This window comes from Labeo rohita, chromosome 24 (assembly GCF_022985175.1).
Source record: "Labeo rohita strain BAU-BD-2019 chromosome 24, IGBB_LRoh.1.0, whole genome shotgun sequence".
Classification (NCBI taxonomy): domain Eukaryota; kingdom Metazoa; phylum Chordata; class Actinopteri; order Cypriniformes; family Cyprinidae; genus Labeo; species Labeo rohita.
Window position 1 is genome coordinate 8958689 of NC_066892.1, and position 23774 is coordinate 8982462.

General features: G+C 34.3%; 1 protein-coding gene across 3 annotated transcripts in view; it reads right to left on the minus strand.

Annotated features, from left to right (window-relative positions):
• arhgap29a (Rho GTPase activating protein 29a) overlaps positions 1-23774 on the minus strand; it is a 54974-nt gene that overhangs the window by 23712 nt on the left and 7488 nt on the right. The window contains exon 3 of one of the 3 annotated variants that reach the window (XM_051098152.1): positions 2804-2947. In XM_051098152.1, the coding sequence (XP_050954109.1) occupies positions 2804-2947 (144 nt within the window). Of the gene's footprint in view, positions 1-2339; positions 2585-2803; positions 2948-23774 lie in introns of those variants that run through there. The other 2 variants (XM_051098155.1, XM_051098154.1) reach the window with 2 other exon arrangements.

The window sequence follows — 23774 nt, forward strand, 5'->3', positions numbered from 1 at the left end:
GGAGAGCAGGAGTTGGTTAAAAGGTCCCGAAGAAGGGGGTTTGGAGTTTCCCTGAGGGATGTAGGTGATGAGAGGTAAAGAGGCACAGGGCTGATGGGAACAAACTCACCCCCTTTCTGTTGGCAGCCCATGAGAGACGCCGTACCACAGAGAAACTTCAATTACTTTTGAAACCCAATACGTTGCATGAGAAAGCCTGAAAGTTCTTGCATAACAGCGATGCGGGACGAAAAGAGGAAGAGGTGAAAAACCTCCTCGTGGCTTTAGTTCAAGAAAACAAGCTTTATTTTGATTTCCTCAGAGCCGAGCGCTAAAATCATCAAGGACACGTTGCGCGAGGTTCGTCAACATCAGCGCATATCTTCGCATCAGGATATTCGCCTTTTGGGGAGTTTGTGTTGCAATGTTCACATAACATTCTGGACCGCGGTCCTCCCTAGAGTCTCCGTGAAGGTTTGCCTAAACTCCTGCTGGTCCCTATCTCATCCTGAGGCCCAGCCAGGAGGGTCAGTGTCACATTTCTGCAGCGGACGCATGTGCCGGGATGAACATGAGAGACTCGGGCCTGTTCAAACTCCACGGCGGAGTTCTTATCATGCTTGGAGCTCCCCGATCCGGATATTCAACTTTCTCTTATTCTAATCTCCGAGCCACAGAGCTAGAACACTGATTATTCAAGTGTCGCATTACAAAGGTTTCAGTGTGTGTGTGTCTGAGAGACAGACTGGAAAGAGAAGGCAACATAAGAAGCATTTTGCCCCTCTAGTGGTAGAAGCTGGAACTGTCTGGAATTGATTTAGAAACATACTATTTGTGTCTGAACTGGAATTGATTTAGGAACATACTATTTTTTGAGCATTTAAATAAAGACAAAATGTGACAGAAAATTTATAATATCAATGTACAATATGACTTATCAAGACTTTTATAATAATTAATATAATAAATATAATATAATATAATATAAACTTCTACAACATTTTACATATTTACTGTATCAGTCAGTTGTGGAGAAACTTTATACTAACACTTTTAAAATATGTAATTTATTTATAAATTAAACTTAAAAATTAAACTTAAAATGATATTAATTTATTTAATATATTCAATATACATTTAATGTAATAAAATACATTGTTAAAATTCTAAAATGTATAATACAACATAATATAATATAATATAATATAATATAATACAAGGACCCACAATATTTCATTGTTTGACAAGATTTCTATATTTTTTCCTTCCTTACTTAAAAATTGAAATAAAACTATTATACAAATTATATTACATTGTTGAAATTATAAAATGTATATTAATATAATATAATATAATATAATATAATATAATATATAAGGACCCATATTATTTCACTCTTTGACAAGATTTTCAAAAACAGAAATTTCTAGAACGTTTTCCAAATATTTATCAGTGAATTGTGGAGAAACCTCTGAGAAATACTGAGATTTTAAAATTCAGTATTTATTTATAAATATAATATAATATAATATAATATAATAATATATTATACAAGGACACTTGTTTACAAGGAAAGTGCAGTATTTATTTATAAATGAAATTAATAATTAAAATATAACAATATAATATAATGTTTAATTTATATAATTTATTATAATTACAATAAATCTAAATGAAACCAATTAAATCTAAATTAATCTATGATTTAATTTTCTGATATTTATATAATACCTCAAAGGATTTCTCTATATTCATTAACATCTAAAGCTTATGTTGCTGTCAGTATACTGATATTCTACATTTTATTATTTATGCACACATATAAAAATTCATATATGCTAGAACCACACTTGACTCATACTAATAGACTAACAAAGTGCCATGAATTTGATTACACAGAGAAAACTCCCTAGCTGCACAGAAAGAGGAAACCAAAAGGTACGCTCAGCAACATAACTATTTAGAAAGAGGAAACCAAAAGGTTTGGAGATGTGTTTATACAAAAACATCACATGACCCGCTATGAGCCCAACTGTCAAAACAAAGCCAGGCATTCAGCTTCAGCTCCCAATAACAGTGCAGAGTGCAAGTAAAGTGACCACATAATAAACCAAGACACGCCATTTACCAAGTCCTGCCCTTGTTTGTGTTCAGAACCCGCAGCCACTTCAACACTGAAAATTTTGACATCTCTGACACTACACAGCAAAATAAGTGGTTAAATGAATATCTCTCTATGAAATTAATGCATGTGCATAAAGCAGCCCATGAACACTTCGACAACACTTCAAGTGTTATTGATTTAGATAATAAAATACCAAACTAAGTAGCTTCCAAGACAGCACAATCAAAACACTCACAAAAAAAGAGTTTAGATGCTATGCAGATACTTCTGAGATTCTTGTCCGCAAGCCAAGTGAAGCAACGCCATGCATGGAGATGCTAATCTCTCACCGTGGAACCGAGTGAAACGGGATTCCTCTGCTCTGACAAGGACATTGTACTCCGAGCAAGTGTTTGCCCCCACACATACATGCACACACACACAAAAACACACTTGCAGACGTGCATTGTTCTGCTTTTCCAATGTCAGCCCTCTGAGAACCTTGACAAACAATGTCTCGTTTTAAAAGATCTCTGTGCTTCACACTGGAGAATCATCTCTGGCAATTTCGGGTTTATCGTTACTAGTGACAATTTTAAGTAAGAATAAGAGAGAAATAAGAGTGGGAGGATTGTGAGAGGAAGATATCAAGCCAAAAAGTGTCTCTCCCTCATTCCTCTACGCTGTGTCATATTCAAGTCGAGTGAGACAATGCTTTACCTTTGACCTTTGCGATGAGGGTCCCGGCCGCGCTGAGGATCTCCACGGAATTCAGGGAGTGATGTTTGGAAATCACCGCTTTTAATACACGCAACAGTTCTCCCAGACGCTCATGAACCACCTGGTGCAAACAGTCCTGCTGATCTGAAACACACATGTGGAAGCATTACAGTTAACGAAAAACACACTAACTTTTTACATTTTTAGAAAAACTTGACTGGTGTCTGATTATTCAAAACTTGCCACCATCATGCTTGTGCTGTAGGTGGTTGCCAGGCATTGCTAGTTGGTTGCTAGGGTGTTTGTGCAGTTGCTAGAGCAGTTCTAGATGGTTGCTATAGTGTACTGTATGGTTTCCAGGGCATTAGTTGATGTGTTTGGGGAGGATGCTAAGGCATTGCTTGGATATTCAAGGTGGTTGCTAGGGTGTTGCTAGGTAGTGGCTAGGGCACCAATAAGACGTTCTGGCTGGTTGCCAGGGAGAGCTGAGTGGTTGCTAGGGTGTTGCTAGGATAGGATGCTCTGATTGGTTGCTAAAGTGTTCTGAGTGGTTGCTAGGATGTCCTGGGTGGTTGCTAGGATGTTCTGAATGGTTTCCAAGGCATTTCTAGTTGGTTACTAGGGTGTTTGTGTAGTTGTTAGATCATTTCTAGATGGTTGCCATGGCATTAGTTGATAGGGTGTTTTGGGAGGTTTGCTAAACCATTGTTATGATATTCAAGGTGGTTGCTAGGGTGTTGCTAGGTAGTGGCTCGGGCACCAATAGGATGTTCTGGCTGGTTGCTAGGATGTTCTAAATGGTTTCCAAGGCATTTCTAATTGGTTGCGAGGATGTTCCTCTGTGGTTGCTTCTGACTGGTCTCCAGGGCATTGCTATGTGATTGCTAGGGTGTTTGCGTGGTTGCTAGAGCATGTCTAGATGATTGTACTGTATTTTTTCCAGGGCATTAGTTGGTAGGGTGTTTTGGGACTGCTACAGTGTTTTAGGTGGTTGTTATAGCATTGCTAGATGGTTGCTAGGGTGTACTAAATAGTAAGTAGTGGCTAGGGCACCGATAGGATGTACTGGTTGTTGCCAGGGAGATCTGAGTGGTTGCTAGGGTGTTGCTAGGATGTTCATGGTAGTAGCTAAGGCATTGCTAGGACAGGATGTTCTGATTGGTTGTGAGGATGCTCTGGGTGGTTGCTAGGATGTTGTGAATGGTTTCTAAGGCATTTCTAGCTGGTTGCTAAGGTGTTCTGGGTGGTTCTTATGGCAGTGCTAGGATGTTCAGAGCGGTTATTAAGGCGTTGCTACTGTAGGCGATTGTAGGGTGTTCTGGGTGGTTGCCAGGGCACTCATTATGTTCTGGTTGGTTGCTAGAGTGCTCTGATGGAGATAGAGTTGCAAGGTAGCTGTGATGTGGTTGCTAGGGTGTTCTGGGTAGTTGTTATGGCTTTGCTAGGTGGCTGCTCACTAGCTCAAGCATCCAACCCATTCATGTTATATGTTCACAGGGCAAAACTGATTCGTTTTATCACTTCTCACAGGATTTATGGCATCCCTCACGTCAGCAGCAAAACAACTACACACCATAATGCTGGAGTTACGTGTTTGTTCAAATCCATAACTTTAAATATGAGCAATAATAATAGTGGTGCTTGCTTGGGACGCAGAGGACAAACACAAGTGCAAATACCAGACATCTAACTCATACAACAATGGTTATCATGTGTGATTTTGACACCTGATGCCAACAAATATGTCATCAAACACCTAAAATGACCTGACGGAGGAAGGAGCTTATACTCATTCTGAATGAATCTTTTGTTTAGATTAGGAACCTGCGGTCTGCAAGAATACAATAGCATGAACCTGTCTGATCACTACATCTACGTCAACCCAATCTCATTTCCTCATACTGATTCAGTGCTTCAGATACAACCATTTCTTATTCAGTGCTTTCATTATGTAATTTCGCATGCACTGGACAACCAAACACAATTGCTGTCCAATTTCCAGACACATTCAAACTGAACTTCCCACATGGGGCCTTCTTTCCATACAACTTCTTTTGACCCGTTTCCCCCTAGATTTGCAACTGCACACAAACACATACCCACACACTCGCTTACCCATAAACACATTCAGGGGCACCGTGTTCAGTCGCACCCTCTCCCGGCTATCAAAGCCACATTTGTGCTGACGGTGGCCTCCGGATTACCCGGCGCATGGAAAAGGGGATCAGGGAGACTTTACCCCCTCTACCCTCTTTTTTCGCTCCATCTCTTTTCCGTAAAGCAACAAAAAGAGCCCGCGGTGGAACTAATGCTGCCGTGGATGGTGACTACCATGGAAATGACAGCTGCTTTCTGGCCTCAGAGGGCCAACGCTGTCTGACCACATTATAGTTACGCAAGGGAAGTCATAGAAAAACAATTTCATCATCATACTTTCATCATACGAACTAATCATTTTCAGTCGTATGCCAATAACCATTAGCTTGTCAGTAATACAAATAAGCAGCGTTAAAAAGGCTAAATCAGGGTTTTTAAACTAGGTTCTGTGGATTTAAAAATTCTTATTTAAAAAAAATAAAATAAAAAATGTAAAAATAAAATAAAATAAAAGGGCTAAATGACCACAGCATGAGTCAATATGCCAAGCTCATAGAGTGACATATCTACATAACACTGATGTTCACCCCTGCTGCCCTTGCCAACACGAACAGCAGGTCTGCCACTGTCCTGTAGCTTTAGCACTCATTCATCTTCATCAAATGTCATGAATAACCACTTCCTGATGAGATAACCTGGTGCTCTCTTATGAGAACTGAACAGAGCTTTTGTTTCAATCGACGGCAGCCAATCTTTACCATCTCCCCTCCTGTTCGAGAGAGGCCAACACTGCGCTTCTGACCCAGAGACCCCTCGCCATGAAAGCTATTACACATCTGATGAGGTTATTGCATGTGGGAGTGTGCAGGATATGTTCCTCTACAATTGAATGTCTTACTCTGAGCAGAGAGCAGTTACTCTAGGTGATGGTGAAGTCACCATGCTTTCCTAGTTAAATCATCTACAGTTCAATAAGTCAATGAAGCCTCAATAAAGAGTGCTTTATGTTTGTATCTGAGGAACAATAAGATTTATATAGTTCTGTCATGACAACTCTAGGGGGATTTTGGCATGGTAATGGATATGACAATGTCTTGGCTGCACGAATAGCATATTTAATAACCCATAGATCTATACAGGTGGAGCTGGGGAGGTGGAGGGTTTCAGAGAAACTATGAAAGCATGTTGCGAAATGGTCTAGTGAATGCTAACCAGCCATTTAAGTGTAAAGCTGCAAGCTTATTGGCTGTGTATGCAACATGAATATCTATTTATCTATCTATATAAACTATATAGATTATATAAATAATTATATAGATCTATATATTTACCCATCCATCCATCTATCTATCTATCATCTACCAATCCATCCATCCATCCATCCATCATCATCTATCTATCATACACCAATCCATCCATCCTTCCATCCATCCATCCATCCATCCATCACCTACCTATCATCTATCTATCTATCTATCTATCTATCTATCTATCTATCTATCTATCTATCTATCTATCTATCCATCACCTACCTATCCATCATTCATCCATCATCTATCTATCTATCTATCTATCCTATTTTATCTATCATCTACCAGTCCATCCATCCATCTATCTATCTATCTATCTATCTATCTATCTATCTATCTATCTATCTATCTATCTATCTATCTATCTATCTATCTATCATCTACCAGTCCATCCATCCAACTATCTATCTATCTATCTATCTATCTATCTATCTATCTATCCATCCATCTATCATGTATCTGTCTATCTATCTATCATGTATCTCTCTATCTATCTATCTATCTATCTATCTATCTATCTATCTATCTATCTATCTATCACCTACCTATCCATCATTCATCTATCTATCTATCTATCTATCTATCTATCTATCTATCTATCTATCTATCTATCTATCTATCTATCTATCTATCTCTATCTATCATCCATCTGTCCATCCATCCATCCATCCATCTATCTATCTATCTATCTATCTATCTATCTATCTATCATGTATCTGTCTATCTATCTATCTATCTATCTATCTATCTATCTATCTATCTATCTATCTATCTATCTATCTATCATGTATCTGTCTATCTATCTATCTATTTATCTATCTATCTATCTATCTATCTATCTATCTATCTATCTATCTATCTATCTATCTATCTATCTATCTATCTATCTATCTATCTATCCATCCATCTATCATGTATCTGTCTATCTATCTATCTATCTATCTATCTATCTATCTATCTATCTATCTATCTATCTATCTATCTATCTATCTATCTATCTATCTATCTATCATCTACCAGTCCATCCATCCATCCATCTATCTATCTATCTATCATCTACCAATCCATCCATCTACCTATCCATCATCATCATCTATCTATCCATCCATCTTCCATCCGTCTATCCATCCATCATCTATCCATCCATCCATCCATCCATCCATCCATCCATCCATCTACCTATCCATCATCCATCCACCCACCCATCATCTACCTATCCATCCATCAGTTATCTATCCATCCATCCATCATCATATATCCATCATCCATCCATCCATCTTCCATCCGTCCATCCATCCATCATCTATCCATCCATCCATCCATCCATCATCTATCCATCCATCCTTCCATCCATATTCTATCTATCCATCTATGTCTACATAAGGTTGACTTAACAAATTTTGCTTTTCTAGTAAAAAAATACAGCTATATGAATTTGAATTTCAATGCATTAGTTGAACTAAAATTTAAAAATTTTGAACAGTACACTACCCTGTTTTGCTCAGCAGCAAAAACTCAACACCTCAGAGCTAAGTATGGGACTAACTAGCTGACTAAGTATAATCTTAATCTTAATCACCACAATGCTGCAACTGCCCTACTAGTCTGCAAAATATGTGCTCTAGAATGTTCCCTGCTATATTAAGCTTGAGTTTCACTTGCGAAACACGAGACCGAGAACATTTACCAAAAGAAATCCTCCAGCTCCATCAGTTTGGCAACAAAGATCTTTTTTACGTTACTCCCAAAAGAAAACAATCTTGTGAAGAGAGAATGAGAGCGAACAGAGAGATATACAGAGAAACAGAAGGAGGATTTCACTCCATGATGTGAAGATGGCGAGTATAATAAGCAGGTGGGTCAAAGGTGACCGCCAGCCAGCCCAAGCCTAAATCTCTTAATTGGTGGGGGTCAAATTAAAAACCCTCTTTTAAAGACATTACATTTTGAATGACAATAACACAAACACAAAGCACTGCCCCATCCCCACACAGCAATCCCATTCACATGCACACACGGTCACGCATCCCGAAAGGGTTCACTGTGGCTGAACAGAGAGAATAGAGGCCACAAGACCCAGGGCCATCAAACACTTTAAATGGCTCCCTGCTCGTTTGGGCCGGTCCTAAAAAACAACCAATTAGCACAACTGAGCGCTGGAACAGCGGGAAGGATGGGAAGTTGATGATTTTAACCCTGCGGTTCCCCGTTTGAGATGGCTACAATAGCACTGAGTTTGTTCTCACCGGGGCCAAACACGATCACTCACCAACAGATTGATATAGCAAGGAAGAGACCCCTCGCCGGTGATGACGGGAAACCTTGTTTAACCAAGAGCGAGCTTTCAGCGAGACAAGAAAAGCCCTTCTGATTGGGGGAACCTTCCTTTTGTCTCCGGGGGCCATTTGCAAACAGTGGGGCTGTCTTCTTTGGGGCCTGCAGCATGAGGCATTTATGGAACAATAAATCTGGGAGGCTTTTAGAAACCAAAGATGGGACTGTGGACGCTAAAGGGAGCAGAAAAGTGAAGGAAGGGGGACGTTGGGATCGTTTTCCTGGATCTAAACATGTGCACCTGGGTTAAGACCTATGGGACGCGTGTTTCTAGGAATAAAACCGCCCTGCAAACCCACTCTGGACTCATAGAGACATTGGCACATTTTTACCCCGTTAACGTCATGGAAACCCAGAATTCCAGGAGGGAGACGCCTCGTCAAGTGTAGGAGTGGGAAAAGAGGGGCCACACATGTAAACACATGAACACACACCAAATAAGTACAGCAGCCAAGGCTGCTTTCTGGGAAGACGATGTTCTTCAAAAGTTACTAAGAAACCTAATAAAAAGTAAACAATGAGTAGCATGGACAGTTTACAATTGCGTATGCACTGATTTCAAAATTCTGGCAGTTACTGATAATTATTTTACTGTTATGGCCAATAACCGATGAATGGTCAATTTTAAAATTCTATAAAATTGCCTAAATGAATGTAAAAAAAAATAAATCTATAAAAACTGAAATGAACTGTTTTAAAAATAAGTGAATTTAGGCAACAAATATTATTATTTTTACATTTTTTAACAAATAACTCAGTATTAAATTTCATCAAATGAAATCTAAATGTTTAAATTAATTTAATTTTACATTAACAATAATAATAATAATTATATAAATATAATAAATGTACATCATACCTATAATTAGCTTCTCAAGAATGGACAATAACATTGAATGGTTGATATTAAAATTCAATTAAAAAAAATATATAAATAAAAAAATCAATAAAAAACAATTAAATTAATTGTTTTAAAAATAAAACAAGTGAATATAGGCATCACAACATTATAATATGGTGTATAAAAAGCAAATATTATTTTGTGATTTGATAAAATTACATTTAACAGTTTTTCATTTTTGTTTGTTTTTTAAATAATTCAGTATTGAATGATGGCAAATGAAATCTAAGTGTTTAAATTCATTTTTAAGCAATTAATTATTTTTAAAATTAAAGTATAATAATTAATATAATATTAAATTACACATTATAATAATTTAACTAGATAAAAATCAGTTAATAACCAATAATAACAAAATACAGTATCAACCAATACAACCAATAAATCATAATTATTATTAGCTTCTTAAGAATAGCCAATAACAATGAATGGTTGATATTAAAATTATACTAAAAATTATTAGAAAAAAAAAAAATGAAAATAACTGTTTTAAATCTACAAATGAATATAGGCATCACAACATTATAATATACAGTATAAAAAAAGCAAATATTATTTTGAGATTTGCTAAAAATTATATTTAACATGTTTTTCATAAAAAAACCTTCAGTATTAAATTAAGGCAAATAAAATTAAATATTTAAATTAATCTTAAAACAATTAATTATTTAAAAAATTCTAATAATATAATATAATATAATATAATAATTATATATTATAAAAAATACCAATATTAACCAATACTAAATGAAAAAAAGTAAATATGTAAATACGAAAGTAAATAAAAGTAAATACGCATGAAATTAAGGGTTAAAATAAAAATAAAAAATAATGTATCAACCAATATTGATAATCAATAATTAAAAAATCTAAATCTAAATCTAAATAAGCATGCACAATTAAGTGTTACAATTTTAAAAAAAAATCCAAATTAAAAAAATAATGTCTCAACCAATATTGATAATTTATTTTTATTAATAAAAAAATGTATATTAATAAAAATATATAGACAAAGAGAATATGATTTGCAACATTCCTCTTCCTGTGACCCCAACCCTGTTCAATCATCCATGACTTATCGTGAGAACAATGTAATCATAAAGCTTCAGAATATGAGAGATGGATGGCAGGCCTTTCTGGTCCAGGTCCAATGTAAAATCATTAAACATGTCACAATTGAGCTTGCTGAGGCCCAATCAGATTATAAAGAGTTTATAGTCTTTCATGTCAACTCCAGCTGACAAAAGATTATAAAACATACTACGATAGCATTTAAAAATAGCGTCCCAATATGCACAACACCCACCTGCTTGAAAAGTCAACACAAAGAGCAGCAACACGACTCATTATGTTGATTGCCCGCATCATCTGATCAGGGGTCAACAGCATTACAATCAGCTCCAGAGTGTAGGAGTCTGTAATTTGGTGATCAACATCTTTGGTTCCGTGCCTCCTTTTTGTCTTAAAAGTCAAAAGACTTGGTAAAAATCAGACTACTTAGCCTTTAACATGCCCTTTTGACCAGAGCTGCCAGGGTGGACGGTCTAATGCGTTCCTCAGCGCTTACGGCCCACCCTGGGGCACTTTCTGTTGAGGTAGGTGGGCCAGGTCCTCCCCTGTGACAGGGAAGCTCCTGGGATCAGGATATTACATGCTCCACGGTAAAGGGGCCTTTTTGCGTTTAGCATCTCCCCCTGCCCCAAAGTACCCTGCTGATCCACCTTTCATCCACTCTTTCCCATGACTGCACACAAAGGGCCAACGTTTAAAGGAGCCCCTTGTATGCACACACACATACTCGCATAGACATGCCTCGGAGGTCAAACGGGATTTTGAGAATGCACTGCAGGTAGACCATTCGCCATTGTAAGTGAAATATCTCGCAAATGAATTAGCAAATAAATCAGTCTTGATCTCATCAACAAAATCACTGGTGATTTGGTCAAGGAAAATGAACATGAGTCTAAAAATGTGCATCATGATCTAACTAATATGAATCACAATTATATATGACAAATATATGAAGAAAAAAGATACTGATAATGCAATAACAGTGCTTTATGGAGACGAAAAATCTATAAATAGAGTGATTGTTTCTAATAATTCAATTATACTCAATTGACCTACTTGAGCTGAAGCTGAAGAGTAAATGAGCACCAGTAAACTGAAGTGCTTTACCAGCAGGTAATTAAACTAAAATAATACTACTTACAAAACATACATCTGCACAAAATGATGCAAATGCACCAGCACTTGAACATGCTAGTCAGATCAAACATATAAAATATCTAAAATTTTAATATATATATATAATAATATACACAAAATATCTAATAATATATACATTTAAAATATAATATATACTGAATATTTATATTATATAAAATAATTAAATTATTTGATTTTTAATAAAATATAATAATTACATTGTAAAAAAAAATATTAATAAAAAATATTTAATAATATATATAAATATATACATTTAATATTCTATATACTGTATATATATATATATATATATAATGGTAATTTGTTTGTGTGTGTGTGTATATATATATTACAATTTAATTATTAAAAATCTAATAATTTAATTATTTTATATTTATATATATTTAAATATACATATATACACACACATACATTTAAAATATATAAAATATAAAATGTTAATTTATATATGTATATGTATAATATAATTAAATTATGTATAGAATATGTAATAAAATATATAAATATATAAATTTAAATATATATATACATATATATATATATATATATATATATATACACACAAACCCACACACTCACATAAATTTAAAATATATAAAATGTAAATTTAAGTCTTTATATTTATAATATAATTAAACTATATATATATATATATTTATTTATTTAAAAAATATATATATATTGTATATATATTTTTTAAATAAATAAATATATATATATATATATAGTTTACCCACACTCACATAAATTTAAAATATATAAAATGTTAATTTATATTATATTTATGATATAATTAAACTTATATATATATATATTTTTAAAAAAAAAAAAAAAAAAATATATATATATATATATATACATTTAAATATTATATATATACCCACACACTCTCACAAATTTAAAATATATAAAATGTAAATGTATATATTTATATTTATAATATAATTCAATTATATGACTAAACGCATACATGGCAATTTTTATATTGACTAAATTTAAAAGATATTGTTGTCAAAACACAAAAACTATGGTTAAAACAAAAAGCTGTGTAGAAATTAACCTTGTCTTGAATGTCATGGTAATTCATCATTCATCAAGTGCCATTAGTAATCAGGGTACAAATATGTCTTGATTGTTGAGGAGCCAAAACACTCCACTTTGAGATGTTCCTCAAACTGACTTTGAATTACTTGTAGAGGCACTGAAGGACAGCTGATTGTGAAACCGAGCAACGTATTTGCTAAATCCACCAATTTTGGCAAACCATAATATCTTCACTGGCATTACAAATTCCAAGTATTTATCCTCCTAAGTTTCCTGCTGCATATAAATCAGGTGCCTCGCGTGGAAACAGGAATGCGCATGTTTCTTTCATTCGTCCACACGACTGTCGATCACTCCGAGAGCGGGAAAAAAGACAACCACCACTCCCTCCTGTTACCCACATTTATGAGGAGAATTGAACCTCAGCAGTCCAGCTATGTTGCATTCAACATGACTGAAAATCTCCCACAGAGCAACGCTGACCAGAATAGCCACAACCGGCTCATCTCAGGCCAGCCAAACCTGACATCCAAGGTAGAGAGCAGAGAAAATGAAGGTGGTTGGGAATCATCAAAAGTCAAGCAAGTAAAATTGAAAAATAGAAATAAACAGAAGTAAAACAGAAATCTGCCACAAAAATCCTATTTAAAACAAGATGCTACACAGGTTACTTGCTTAATCCTTAAGTTTTAAGTCAATAACCAAAATGCAAAAAAGTTTCACAGAGGTTCTAATCTACAGAAATCTGACAGAAAACTCACATTCCAAACAAGATGTTTATGCTAAATGTGTATGACAACAATATAGCTGCAAGCAGTGATTACCGGGCTTCAAGCATATAAGGAAAAAAACATTACATATAATTTGGCAAGGCTGAACCCACCTAAATCAATGACTAAAAAAAGCGCTTTTTTGACAAATCCAGGTCATTTACCATAAAAATACAGTGTTTTGAGTCATTTTTATCTGTTATCGCCAGCTGTGGTCCAATCTCCTTAAAACTTTGCATGTTTGTTTAGAATAATCTGTCGCATGTGCTCAGCAGGTTTTGTGAAGTTTTGAGTTTTCCTTTAGGTTTTATAGGATTTTGGGTAAATTTGGACAGCCCCCTTTTATAAATGACCCCATTACAGCCTCCCAAAGAGTAAATTTCAACATCTGTTTGATAATTATTGACCTAGAGAGTCCAGAGAATTATACTGCAGTGTTTTTTTTCAGATTAAGCAAAAAACCTAGAACTAGTTCACAAAAGTAGGTTTTTGACAACTTCTCAATCATTTAACACTATTTGACTGACAACAGTGGTTCTAGAGGCAAAGTTGTCCAGAATGAGGAGCTCTATCGTATAATATGAATATTGTGCGCATGTGCGAAAAACCGTGCAACGTACAATCGTTTACGCCCATGAAAAATGCAGGTCCACCAAGTTTCGTTCCTTGTCTAACAGGTGCTCAAATTTTGTCGGCCAATGGTGGCCATGTTTTTTGAGATACACGAATATCCTTATACACATGTGTGGCACTTTGGACCAAGACCGTGCACACCAATTTTCATATTGAAAGGACAAATGGTTGCATAGTTATAGCCATTTTTATGTTTTTTTCCTTCTTGTAGCGCCACCAAGTGGCCAAGCTCTGTGATTTTTTTCCTATGACCTCAGATTGAGCTCTTACATAAGTGTTCTGAGTTTGGCGGAAATATCTCATTCCGTTCAGGTGTTATAGGCATTTTACTAAAAGTGGCCCTGCCCCTTTCAAATATTTTGGTGTTCCTTTGTGACGGTGAGTCAAAAGTTTAACTTTTTTTTTGATAATTATCGATATTCACTCTCCAGATAATCTTTCTGCACGGGTTTGGTTCCAACTGTGGCGAAAAACCTAGGACTAGTTTTCAAAAAATGCAAAATACCTGAAAATTTTGCGACTGATGATTTAGGAGTTATGAGCGATTTTCTATTTTTGTTCGCTGTAGTGCCCCCGTCAGGCCGATTGGGGCGAGCATTGGTCACATTGTAGGTGGTGTGAGTACTACCATCCCTCCAAGTTTCAAGTCTCCGCAATTTACAGTTTGGTCTGCACGATCAGTTTTACATGGAGATCGCTGATCTGTGAAAATTCTAACAATTACAATAGGGTTTCAGCACTACATGCTTGAACCCCTAATTAAACATTAAACATACATGGTAAACTACATTTGTGAGTAAACATGGGTGCACTGAGCACTTAAAGAGATAGTTCACCCGAATATAGTTCAGATAGTTCACCTCCCCTCATGTCGTTCCAAACCTGTACACACTTCTTTCTTCTATGAAACATATATATTTCATTTTATCTTAACACCAGTGGTGCAACTGGCCATAAAGTCCGTGAGAAAAACCAGACAGCCTTTGCTCGGCCAAGGATAAGCCACGGACAGGGCTTCCCCTCTCAACATGAAGCTGTGTCTCTTTGATGGGCTTTCCAGGGCTCAGGCCTCAGATGCAAAACAGGGGCCAATTAATCTTCAACCCACTCATCTTGTACCAGGAACCCACTGCTCGAAAACAGGATTTGAGTCAGATCAAGTGGCCTGGCCTGTATGGTCTTGCAGAGCTACGCTAGAACCCCTCAGCATGTGTGTGTTTGTGTGGAAGAGCGGAGGAGAATAATCTATTCCTGGCGGTACCGTATTGGGGGGGACACATCTACTGCTTTCCAGACTATTTTAATCCAGGGCCACTTTAATCTAATCTACAGATAAATTTGCCATCTTGGATTGAAGTTAATCCAGAGCGGTGGGCTTGATTGGGGATTGTCAAGTATTAGGTTAATCTGTAGAGCATATTAGCTAGGTTGGTTTGCAGATAAAAGACAAAGCTACTGGGACCCTCAGGTGTGGTATCTTGTTACCATTGACCAACATTATCATTTCAGTTTCTCAACAACTGTTTAACATTCCTTTGTGTCCTATGTTTGACTAGGTTACAGTTTTCTCCAAACTTGACTTCCTGTTGTAAACATTCCTCATTCCAGAGCTCCTTATGTTTAGGGCTTTGCATTAATGTGAAAGCCTTACATAATCAGTGGTTACTTCTCTTTGGAACTTGTGCTTTAAAGGGACAGCTAAACCAAAAATGAAAATTCTGTCATTAATTACTCACCCTCATGTCGTTCCAAACCCATATGACCTTTGTTCATCATCTTCATGAAGCTACAACAATACGTTTTGTGCACAAAGAAATTTTTTTGGTGTGTTTTTTTTTTTGGCGCACAAAAAGTATTCTCGTAGCTTCATAAAATCAAGGTTGAACCAATAATGTCACATGGACTACTTTAATGATGTCCTTATTATCTTTCTGTGCTTTAAACATGTCAGTTGCGTTGCATAATAAAATAAAATAAAATTTGCACAGGTAGGAGCAGAGACATCATTCACAAAAATAAATAAATAAATAAATAAAATAAAATAATCAAATCAAATCAAATCAAATAAAACATGCATGGGTAAGAGTAGATATCATTCACAAATAAAATAAAATAAAATATATGCACAGGTATGAGCAGATATCATTCACAAATAAAATAAAATAAAATAAAATAAAATAAAATATGCAGAGGTAGGAGCAGATATCATTCACAAAAAAAATAAATAAAATAAAATAAATTAAAATAAATTAAAATATGCACAGGTATGAGCAGATACCATTCGCAAATAAAATAAAATAAAATAATAATAAATAAAATAAAATAAAATAAAATAAAATAAAATAAAATGCACAGGCAGGAGCAGATATCATTCACAAATAAAATAAAATAAAATAAAACAAATGTGCACAGGTAGGAGCAGAGATATCATTCACAAATAAAATAAAATAAAATAAAATAAAATAAAATAAAATAAAATAAAATAAAATAAATAAATAAATAAATTGCACAGACAGGAGCAGAGATATCATTCACAAATGAAATAATAAAATAAAATGACATAATAAAATAAAATAAAATAAAATAAAATAAAATAAAATAAAATAAATCCACACTGAGAAAAAAAAACACGCCACTGTAAATCTGCAGAATGATATAGAATGGAAAAAAAAAAAAATCAGCCTACAAATCTTGTTTCATGGTGTCTAACTGTTAAAATGCCACAAATCAGCACAGACCAGGCAGTAAACAGCTATTCGCAGCCCACACGTGTGCACTGGTACAGCCAGCCCTGAAAACGCACACTTGTGTCTTATCTATTATTCTCTTTTTGCTCAGGCTAGAAATGAATATGTCACCTTGCCCTACATTCAACTCTCCTTACAGGCTGTAATCTCTGCTTCATGCCCATCTGAACTCCACCACAGATAAGTCTAAGACCAAAAGAAGAAAACATTTGCACTAATGTTTTAAACTGCTACATGTACATGTAAATGAAATCAAACATCTTCTAAACTCTACTTTAATGAACCAAGAAAGCGTAATGTGATCTTCAAAGATGATCTGGACTAATTTACGAGTGCCTTTGAACAGAAATATCTTCAAAGCAACCTCTTCATTAGAGAACTGACTGGTGGCTACACCATATAAGAGGAGATCGCCTATTTACCAGGAGTACAGCTGGATCACAGCTGCAATAAAAAGCCAGAACAAGCCACTGAAATGACACGGGCGGCTAAATTTAGGTTGGAATTTTACAATGGATGAATCTCTGAAACAGCATATTGGTTTTCTCAGAGGCCATTTTCCCATAAAACTTCACAGTGGGACAAAAAGAAGTTGTAGTTCTCAATGGACGCAGCATAAGCGTGCCAGTTCGAGAGTATCACATGGGAAAGAAAGAAAGAGTAATCCTGCAAACATTCCTGGCTCGATACCAGGAATTACTCACGGTGACGTCTGACAAATGACGGTGCTGTGAAACACCTGGTGAGAAGTTCTCAGCGCCTAGTTACATATTAGCAAACAAAACACAGGAATACTGTGAAAAAATGACCGTTTTGCTCACCTTTTACTGTTCAGCCAAGCAATGAAGTCATCTGATACTAATGATTCATTGAAACTACTGAAAGATTTATGCAACCAAACACTTAAAATGCAGATATGACTCAGTTTAAATGTAAAGCACTCATGACTCACAACATAAAATCAGCCGTGCTATGAATGAATGAATGAATGAGCAATGTTTCCTAGAACAAAACGCATCTGAAATCTCTTTCGGATCAAAGCAGCCCATGCATATGGTGCATGTAGACCCTCACGCCTGTGTTTGAAGGTCGACGTTCATAGGGCAAATGGTGAGGGTCACCAGCCCCCAAATCACCTCACAATGGGGGCCAGAAAATCAGTTTTAGCCGATCAGAGGAAGCCCCCCATGCACAGCAGGCTGGAGCACAATGTGGTGCCACTGGGGATGAAGAGGGGTCTAATCCCACTCATAGACTGGGCCCGCACCCCACTGCGAGGGCAGCTTGGACCCTCCACAAAGTCCAAAGCCACAATTTGAGACCTTTCCAAGCCATTTTCAACAAATTTGCACAGTATTGGAAATTAAGTGTTTTCCTTTTGTACACTAAAATAAAAAAATAGTGAACTTTGATCTTACATTGTTTTGTCATGGGCTACATGCAAAAAATTCTTTGACCTTTTGTATATTATACTTTTCTAAAAAAAATGTAAGAATTCTAAAAAAAAAAATATATATATATATATATATTTTTTTTTAATGTAGTTAATATAGTTAATAAAGTTTAATATAATTTTAATATAATTTTGTAATAATATAGAATTTAATATTATTATTTATTGTGTATCATAATTTAAAAAAAAAAAAAAATATATATATATATATATATATACACACACACACACACACACTTTTTTACATTGAATTTTTTTTACTTTAATTTATTTTATTTCAGGCAAATAAATTCATTTTTTATTTCAGGCAAATAAATTCATTTTTTATTTCAGGCAAATAAAATTATTTATAAAATTATTTGTAATAATTTTATTACAAATAAATTATAAAAAATTATTTATATAATATAGAATTTAATATTATTACTTAATTGTGTTTCATAATATAACATTTCATATATATATATATATATATATATCTTACGTTTATCTTTCATTTATTTTTATTTCAGTTTTAGTAATTTTAGGGCTTAGTTTATTTTATTTCAGGCAAAGTTAAAGTTTTGCATTTATAATATAAAAATATACGTGAATAATTAAAAAAAATAGACCAAAAAAATTTCTTTATAATACAGTAGCTATAATATATAAAAATATAGAATTTAGTATTATGTGTGCAGTATATATAAAAAATGTAATATAATACATATCTAAAATATGAAATAAAAAAGTTTATAATATAGAATATAAAATATAACATATATATATATATATATATATATATATATATATTTATTATTTATTTCATATTATAAATGTATAAATGCAAAACTTAAATGTTGCCTGAAATAAAAGAAGCACTAAAATTACTAAAACTAAAATACAATAAATGAAAGCTAAATGCAAAAAAAAAAAAAAAACATAAAGAAAATGGTAAACATGACAAGAGCACATACCAAAATTCTTATGACAAAGTAAAGTGAAAATAAAACAACAAATATAAAATAAAAGCAAATTCAAAATACTAATGAATATGCTATAACTATTAATAAACACACACATATTTAATTATACTTATATTGCATAAATAAAATTAACTTTATATTTGTGTGTCTGGTAGATTCTGTTATCCAAAGCAAGTTACATTGCATTTCAAATATACATTTTATCATATTATTAAATAAACAAAAAAAAAAAAAAAAAAAAAAAAATTTTCAAGACTTGCACTAAATTCATTTTCTAATTGCTTGTTTTTAAAAAAAAATAAAAACTGTAGTTTCTCTATTCTTTTTGTATTCTATTTGTTTTCTTTTTATTTATTATACAATTAACAAAAAAAAAAAAAAAAAAAAAAAAAACTTGCTGCGTGTACTCCGTTAGGCTAACTGCAAATTGCTTCCATTGTTTTCATTTGTAAGTCGCTTTGAACAAAAGCATCTGATAAATGATTAAAATGTAAATGTAAAAAATGAAATCCATGCTAAAATGCTATTTAGCTATTGGTAACCCAACAGCCTGTATGGCCTCAATGACAACAACAGCACATTTTGATTATTACAAAGACAAACTTTTTTTTCTTTGACTTCAAACATTCATCATAACGCATTATAAAGTCACTGTACTAGGACAGGACAGTAGCGCTGTCAATGTTTCATGCCGGTTCTTTTTGTCCAAAGTGTCCAACATTCAGCAACTGTTGATCCAAGACACTAAAGCAACAAGTGAGCGTTTGTTCTGGAGGAATGCAGAGTATGTGGGGGGGATGGGAGAGGAGAGGACTGCGTTTCCCACCCCTATCAAAATGATGCGCCCAGACTGCGGTAACGGCCGACCGGGAACGGGTCAATATTGATTTAACAGTTAAAAATACACCAGGTTGGTCCTCTCAAGGTTACACCAGCACAATCAAACAGGAACCACACAATGCTGAGATATTATAAAGCATGAGATTTATTGATTGTCCTAAAGTTGAGATAACCAAACAAGTGTTTATGTTTGGGAAGCCTTTGAAACATCTGTGAGCTATAAGGCAAGTATTTGAAATATGAGGGAAATTACATAAATGACCAGTTGATTATTTACCCGTCCCGCACTTGGGGAAAATAGAAACAATTTACTGTCTCTTGGGAGTTGCTAATAAACAAATCTCCGCTTTGAGAAGCCTCGAGTTCACATAGACTTCAGGGCGACTAAAGCAGTTAGTGCATTGATAAACACAGAAAAACTGAATAACAGGTTTCGCCGTCAACCAATCGCAGCGGATTCTGGTGTATGTGAGGGCGGTTGTGTCAATTTCTCAGCATGGGACAGTTGTGTATAATTTCAATATGAGTGATGCCTTCTAAACAAAGCGTCTTGAAGAAACGACACTGGAAGTTGTGCATTCACACAGCGATTCTCCAAAAGGCAAAAAGCTCGCCGCGGTTCCCGTCAGAAACGAGCAAGCGTGAATGGAGGGTTTCTGAAACATCATAAAGAGAGCAGTGAACCTTACACACTTTATTTCCCTCTGTGAATAGGGCCGGTATTCATTACAGCCCATCTTGTTTTTCATTTCCAAAATAGCTGACACATGCCAACCATCCTGCTGCTTGAATGAGTCGCCCATGGGATAAATGCAACACCTGACCAGCTCAGCAAATCAAAGACACCAGTCTCAAAATGTAAGACTAGAGGTCAATGCAACAATGGATGCTCTGTAATTGCCACCTGCCATGCTTTTATAGTTATAGCATTAGTACTGTGTTTGAATACAGAGACGTATGTCAGGGTTTGTTCATATGCAATTCTACATGGTAATATTTTTTAAAGGAATATTTCACCCAAAAACGAAAATGATGTCATGTCGTTTCAAACCCGTTTGATCTTTGTTCATCACAAATCAAGATATTTTTGATGAAATCCGAGACCCTGCATAGACAGCAATGCAACTGACATGTTCAAGGCCCAGAAAGGTAGTAAGGACATCATTAAAATAGTCCAACATGAGGGCAAGTAATTAGTGACAAATTTTTATTTCTGGGTGAACTATCCCTTTAAAGGGGTCATCGGATGCAAAGTTCACTTTTACATGTTCTTTGAACACATCTACCCTATAATGATAAAAATCCATGCAGTGGTTTTTAATTCATCTGTAAAAATAATATCCTCTTTTTTAAATCGAGCCATTCCCAGATGCTTGTTAGAGTGGCGTGCGGGTAAAAGTGGCTGAAGTAAACAGGCTCGTCACTCCACAGAGAGAAGAGAGGGGCGGGGCGAGCAGAGCTCATTAACATTTAAAGCAACCTCGACCAGAATGGGATGATTTTTGCAGAGCTGATTTTGGCAAGGTAAAAGGGGTGTTGTTTTACACTACCATTGAGAATTTTTAACCAAAGTATATTATAGACTTTTCATTAAGACCCTAAAGGATCATATCAATTAGTGAAAAAATGGGCATCTGATGACCCCTTTAAGAGGTCTGTATTGTTTATTACACAAATCATGTAAAATAAACACTCAATACAATAAGCCAAATATTTACTTTATTTGTATAGCCAATAAATAGATAAAATTACAATTTTGTCATATTATGTTTTAAATAAATTTAAAAATATACACATTTTTAAATTTTTAAATATTTTATAAATTTTTATATTTATATTATAAAGTAATTTGTATATAAATTATGTATTTATCTTGTTAGGCTGAAAATATGTAATAAAATATAAATATACACTCCCAGTCAAAAGTTTTTAAACAGTAAGACTTTTAGTGTTTTTTAAAAAAGTCTCTTCTGCTCACCAAAACTTCATTTGATCTAAAACACAAAAACAGCAATAACAGTAAAATATTAAAATATATTAAATATACTATTTAATATAACTGCTTTCTATTTGAATACATTTTTAAAAATGTAATTTATTCCTGTGATCAAAGCTAAATTTTCAGCATCATTACTCATGATCCTTCAGAAGTCATTCTAATATGCTGATTTGAATGTTCAAGAAACATTTTTTATTTTATATATATATATATATATATATATATGTATATATATATGTATGTATATATATATTTTTTTTTTTTTTTGGAGAAAGAAATTATAGAAATTAATACTTTTATTTAGCAAGGATGCTTTAAATTGATCGAAACACAACAGTGACGATAAAGACATTTATAAAAGATATAAATCCTGCTCTTCTGAACTTTCTAAACCTGAAAAAATTCTACTCAGCTGTTTTCAACAAAATAATAATAATAATGAATGTTGAGCAGCAAATCAGAATATCAGACTTATTTCTGAAGGAGAATGTGACTGGAGTAATGATTCTAAAAATTCAGCTTTGAAATCACAGAAATAAATTACATTTTAAAACATATTCAAATAGAAAACAGTTATTATAAATAGTAAAATATTTCAAATTTTTACGTTTGAATCAAATAAATGAAGGCCTGGTGAGCAGAAGAGACTTCTTAAAAAACATTAAAAATCTCTTTTCAAAAACTTTTGACTGGTAGTTTATTTACATATTTAATATACATCATTATAAGCCAAAAAAGGAGAGAAAAAAAGCTTAATAAATAAACAAGTTTAATAAATTCATACTGACAACAAAGCATTTGAGGTAATATAACAACAACATTACATAAAATACGGAAAAACTGTTATTATTATCTTGATATTTACTGCATTTAACAGTGTTATTAAAGTACTGGTGTTTTAAAGATTAACTTTAAGTAAAAGTTAAATGACGGCAAAGATAATCTGAATGTAAAAACAGGGCAAATTAACATTTGCAATTCAAAATTAAAAAAAAACAAACAAACAAAAAAACACTAACATCTGCTGATAACCGGTATATTAGTACTGATATGTATTGTGCATCCTAGATTGTCACAATATGTCACAAAAAAATTCCACACAACATAAATCAACACATCAAATCTACACAATTTACAAAGCTTTTTGATCTTTAAAATAGGTGGAAAAAAAAGAAGAAGTAACTCTCTACCCCCCACATTAAACTACATACTTCAATACTGACCTCTGAGTTCAGAGCCCAAACTGCCAGTTATGTCCCAGGCCAGTGCAGACCCCAAAATAATCCAATCCAATTACCAACATGTCCATCATGTGCGGCCCCCAGGCAGGGTCGCGACCTTTTCAAGATATTCAAAAATCCCTCTCATTGTGAAGACATCTTTATGGAAGCTGTCTAGACCTCATAACTAGGAACGATGTGAAAACAAGCCACCGAGATTTTTTTCCTTGATTCGAATCCATAAAAACTATTAAAAGCTGATTATGAAATACAGCGACCAGCCTCGGCTTCTCAACAGCGCTGTCTATGAGAGCTGCTGTTCAATAATTGCCATTTAAGGTGACATGCTTGACTTCAGACGGAGAAAAAAAAAAAAATGAATTCCTACTATAGCAGACCACTACTCCCTAAGGAGGGATCTCAAGGTTT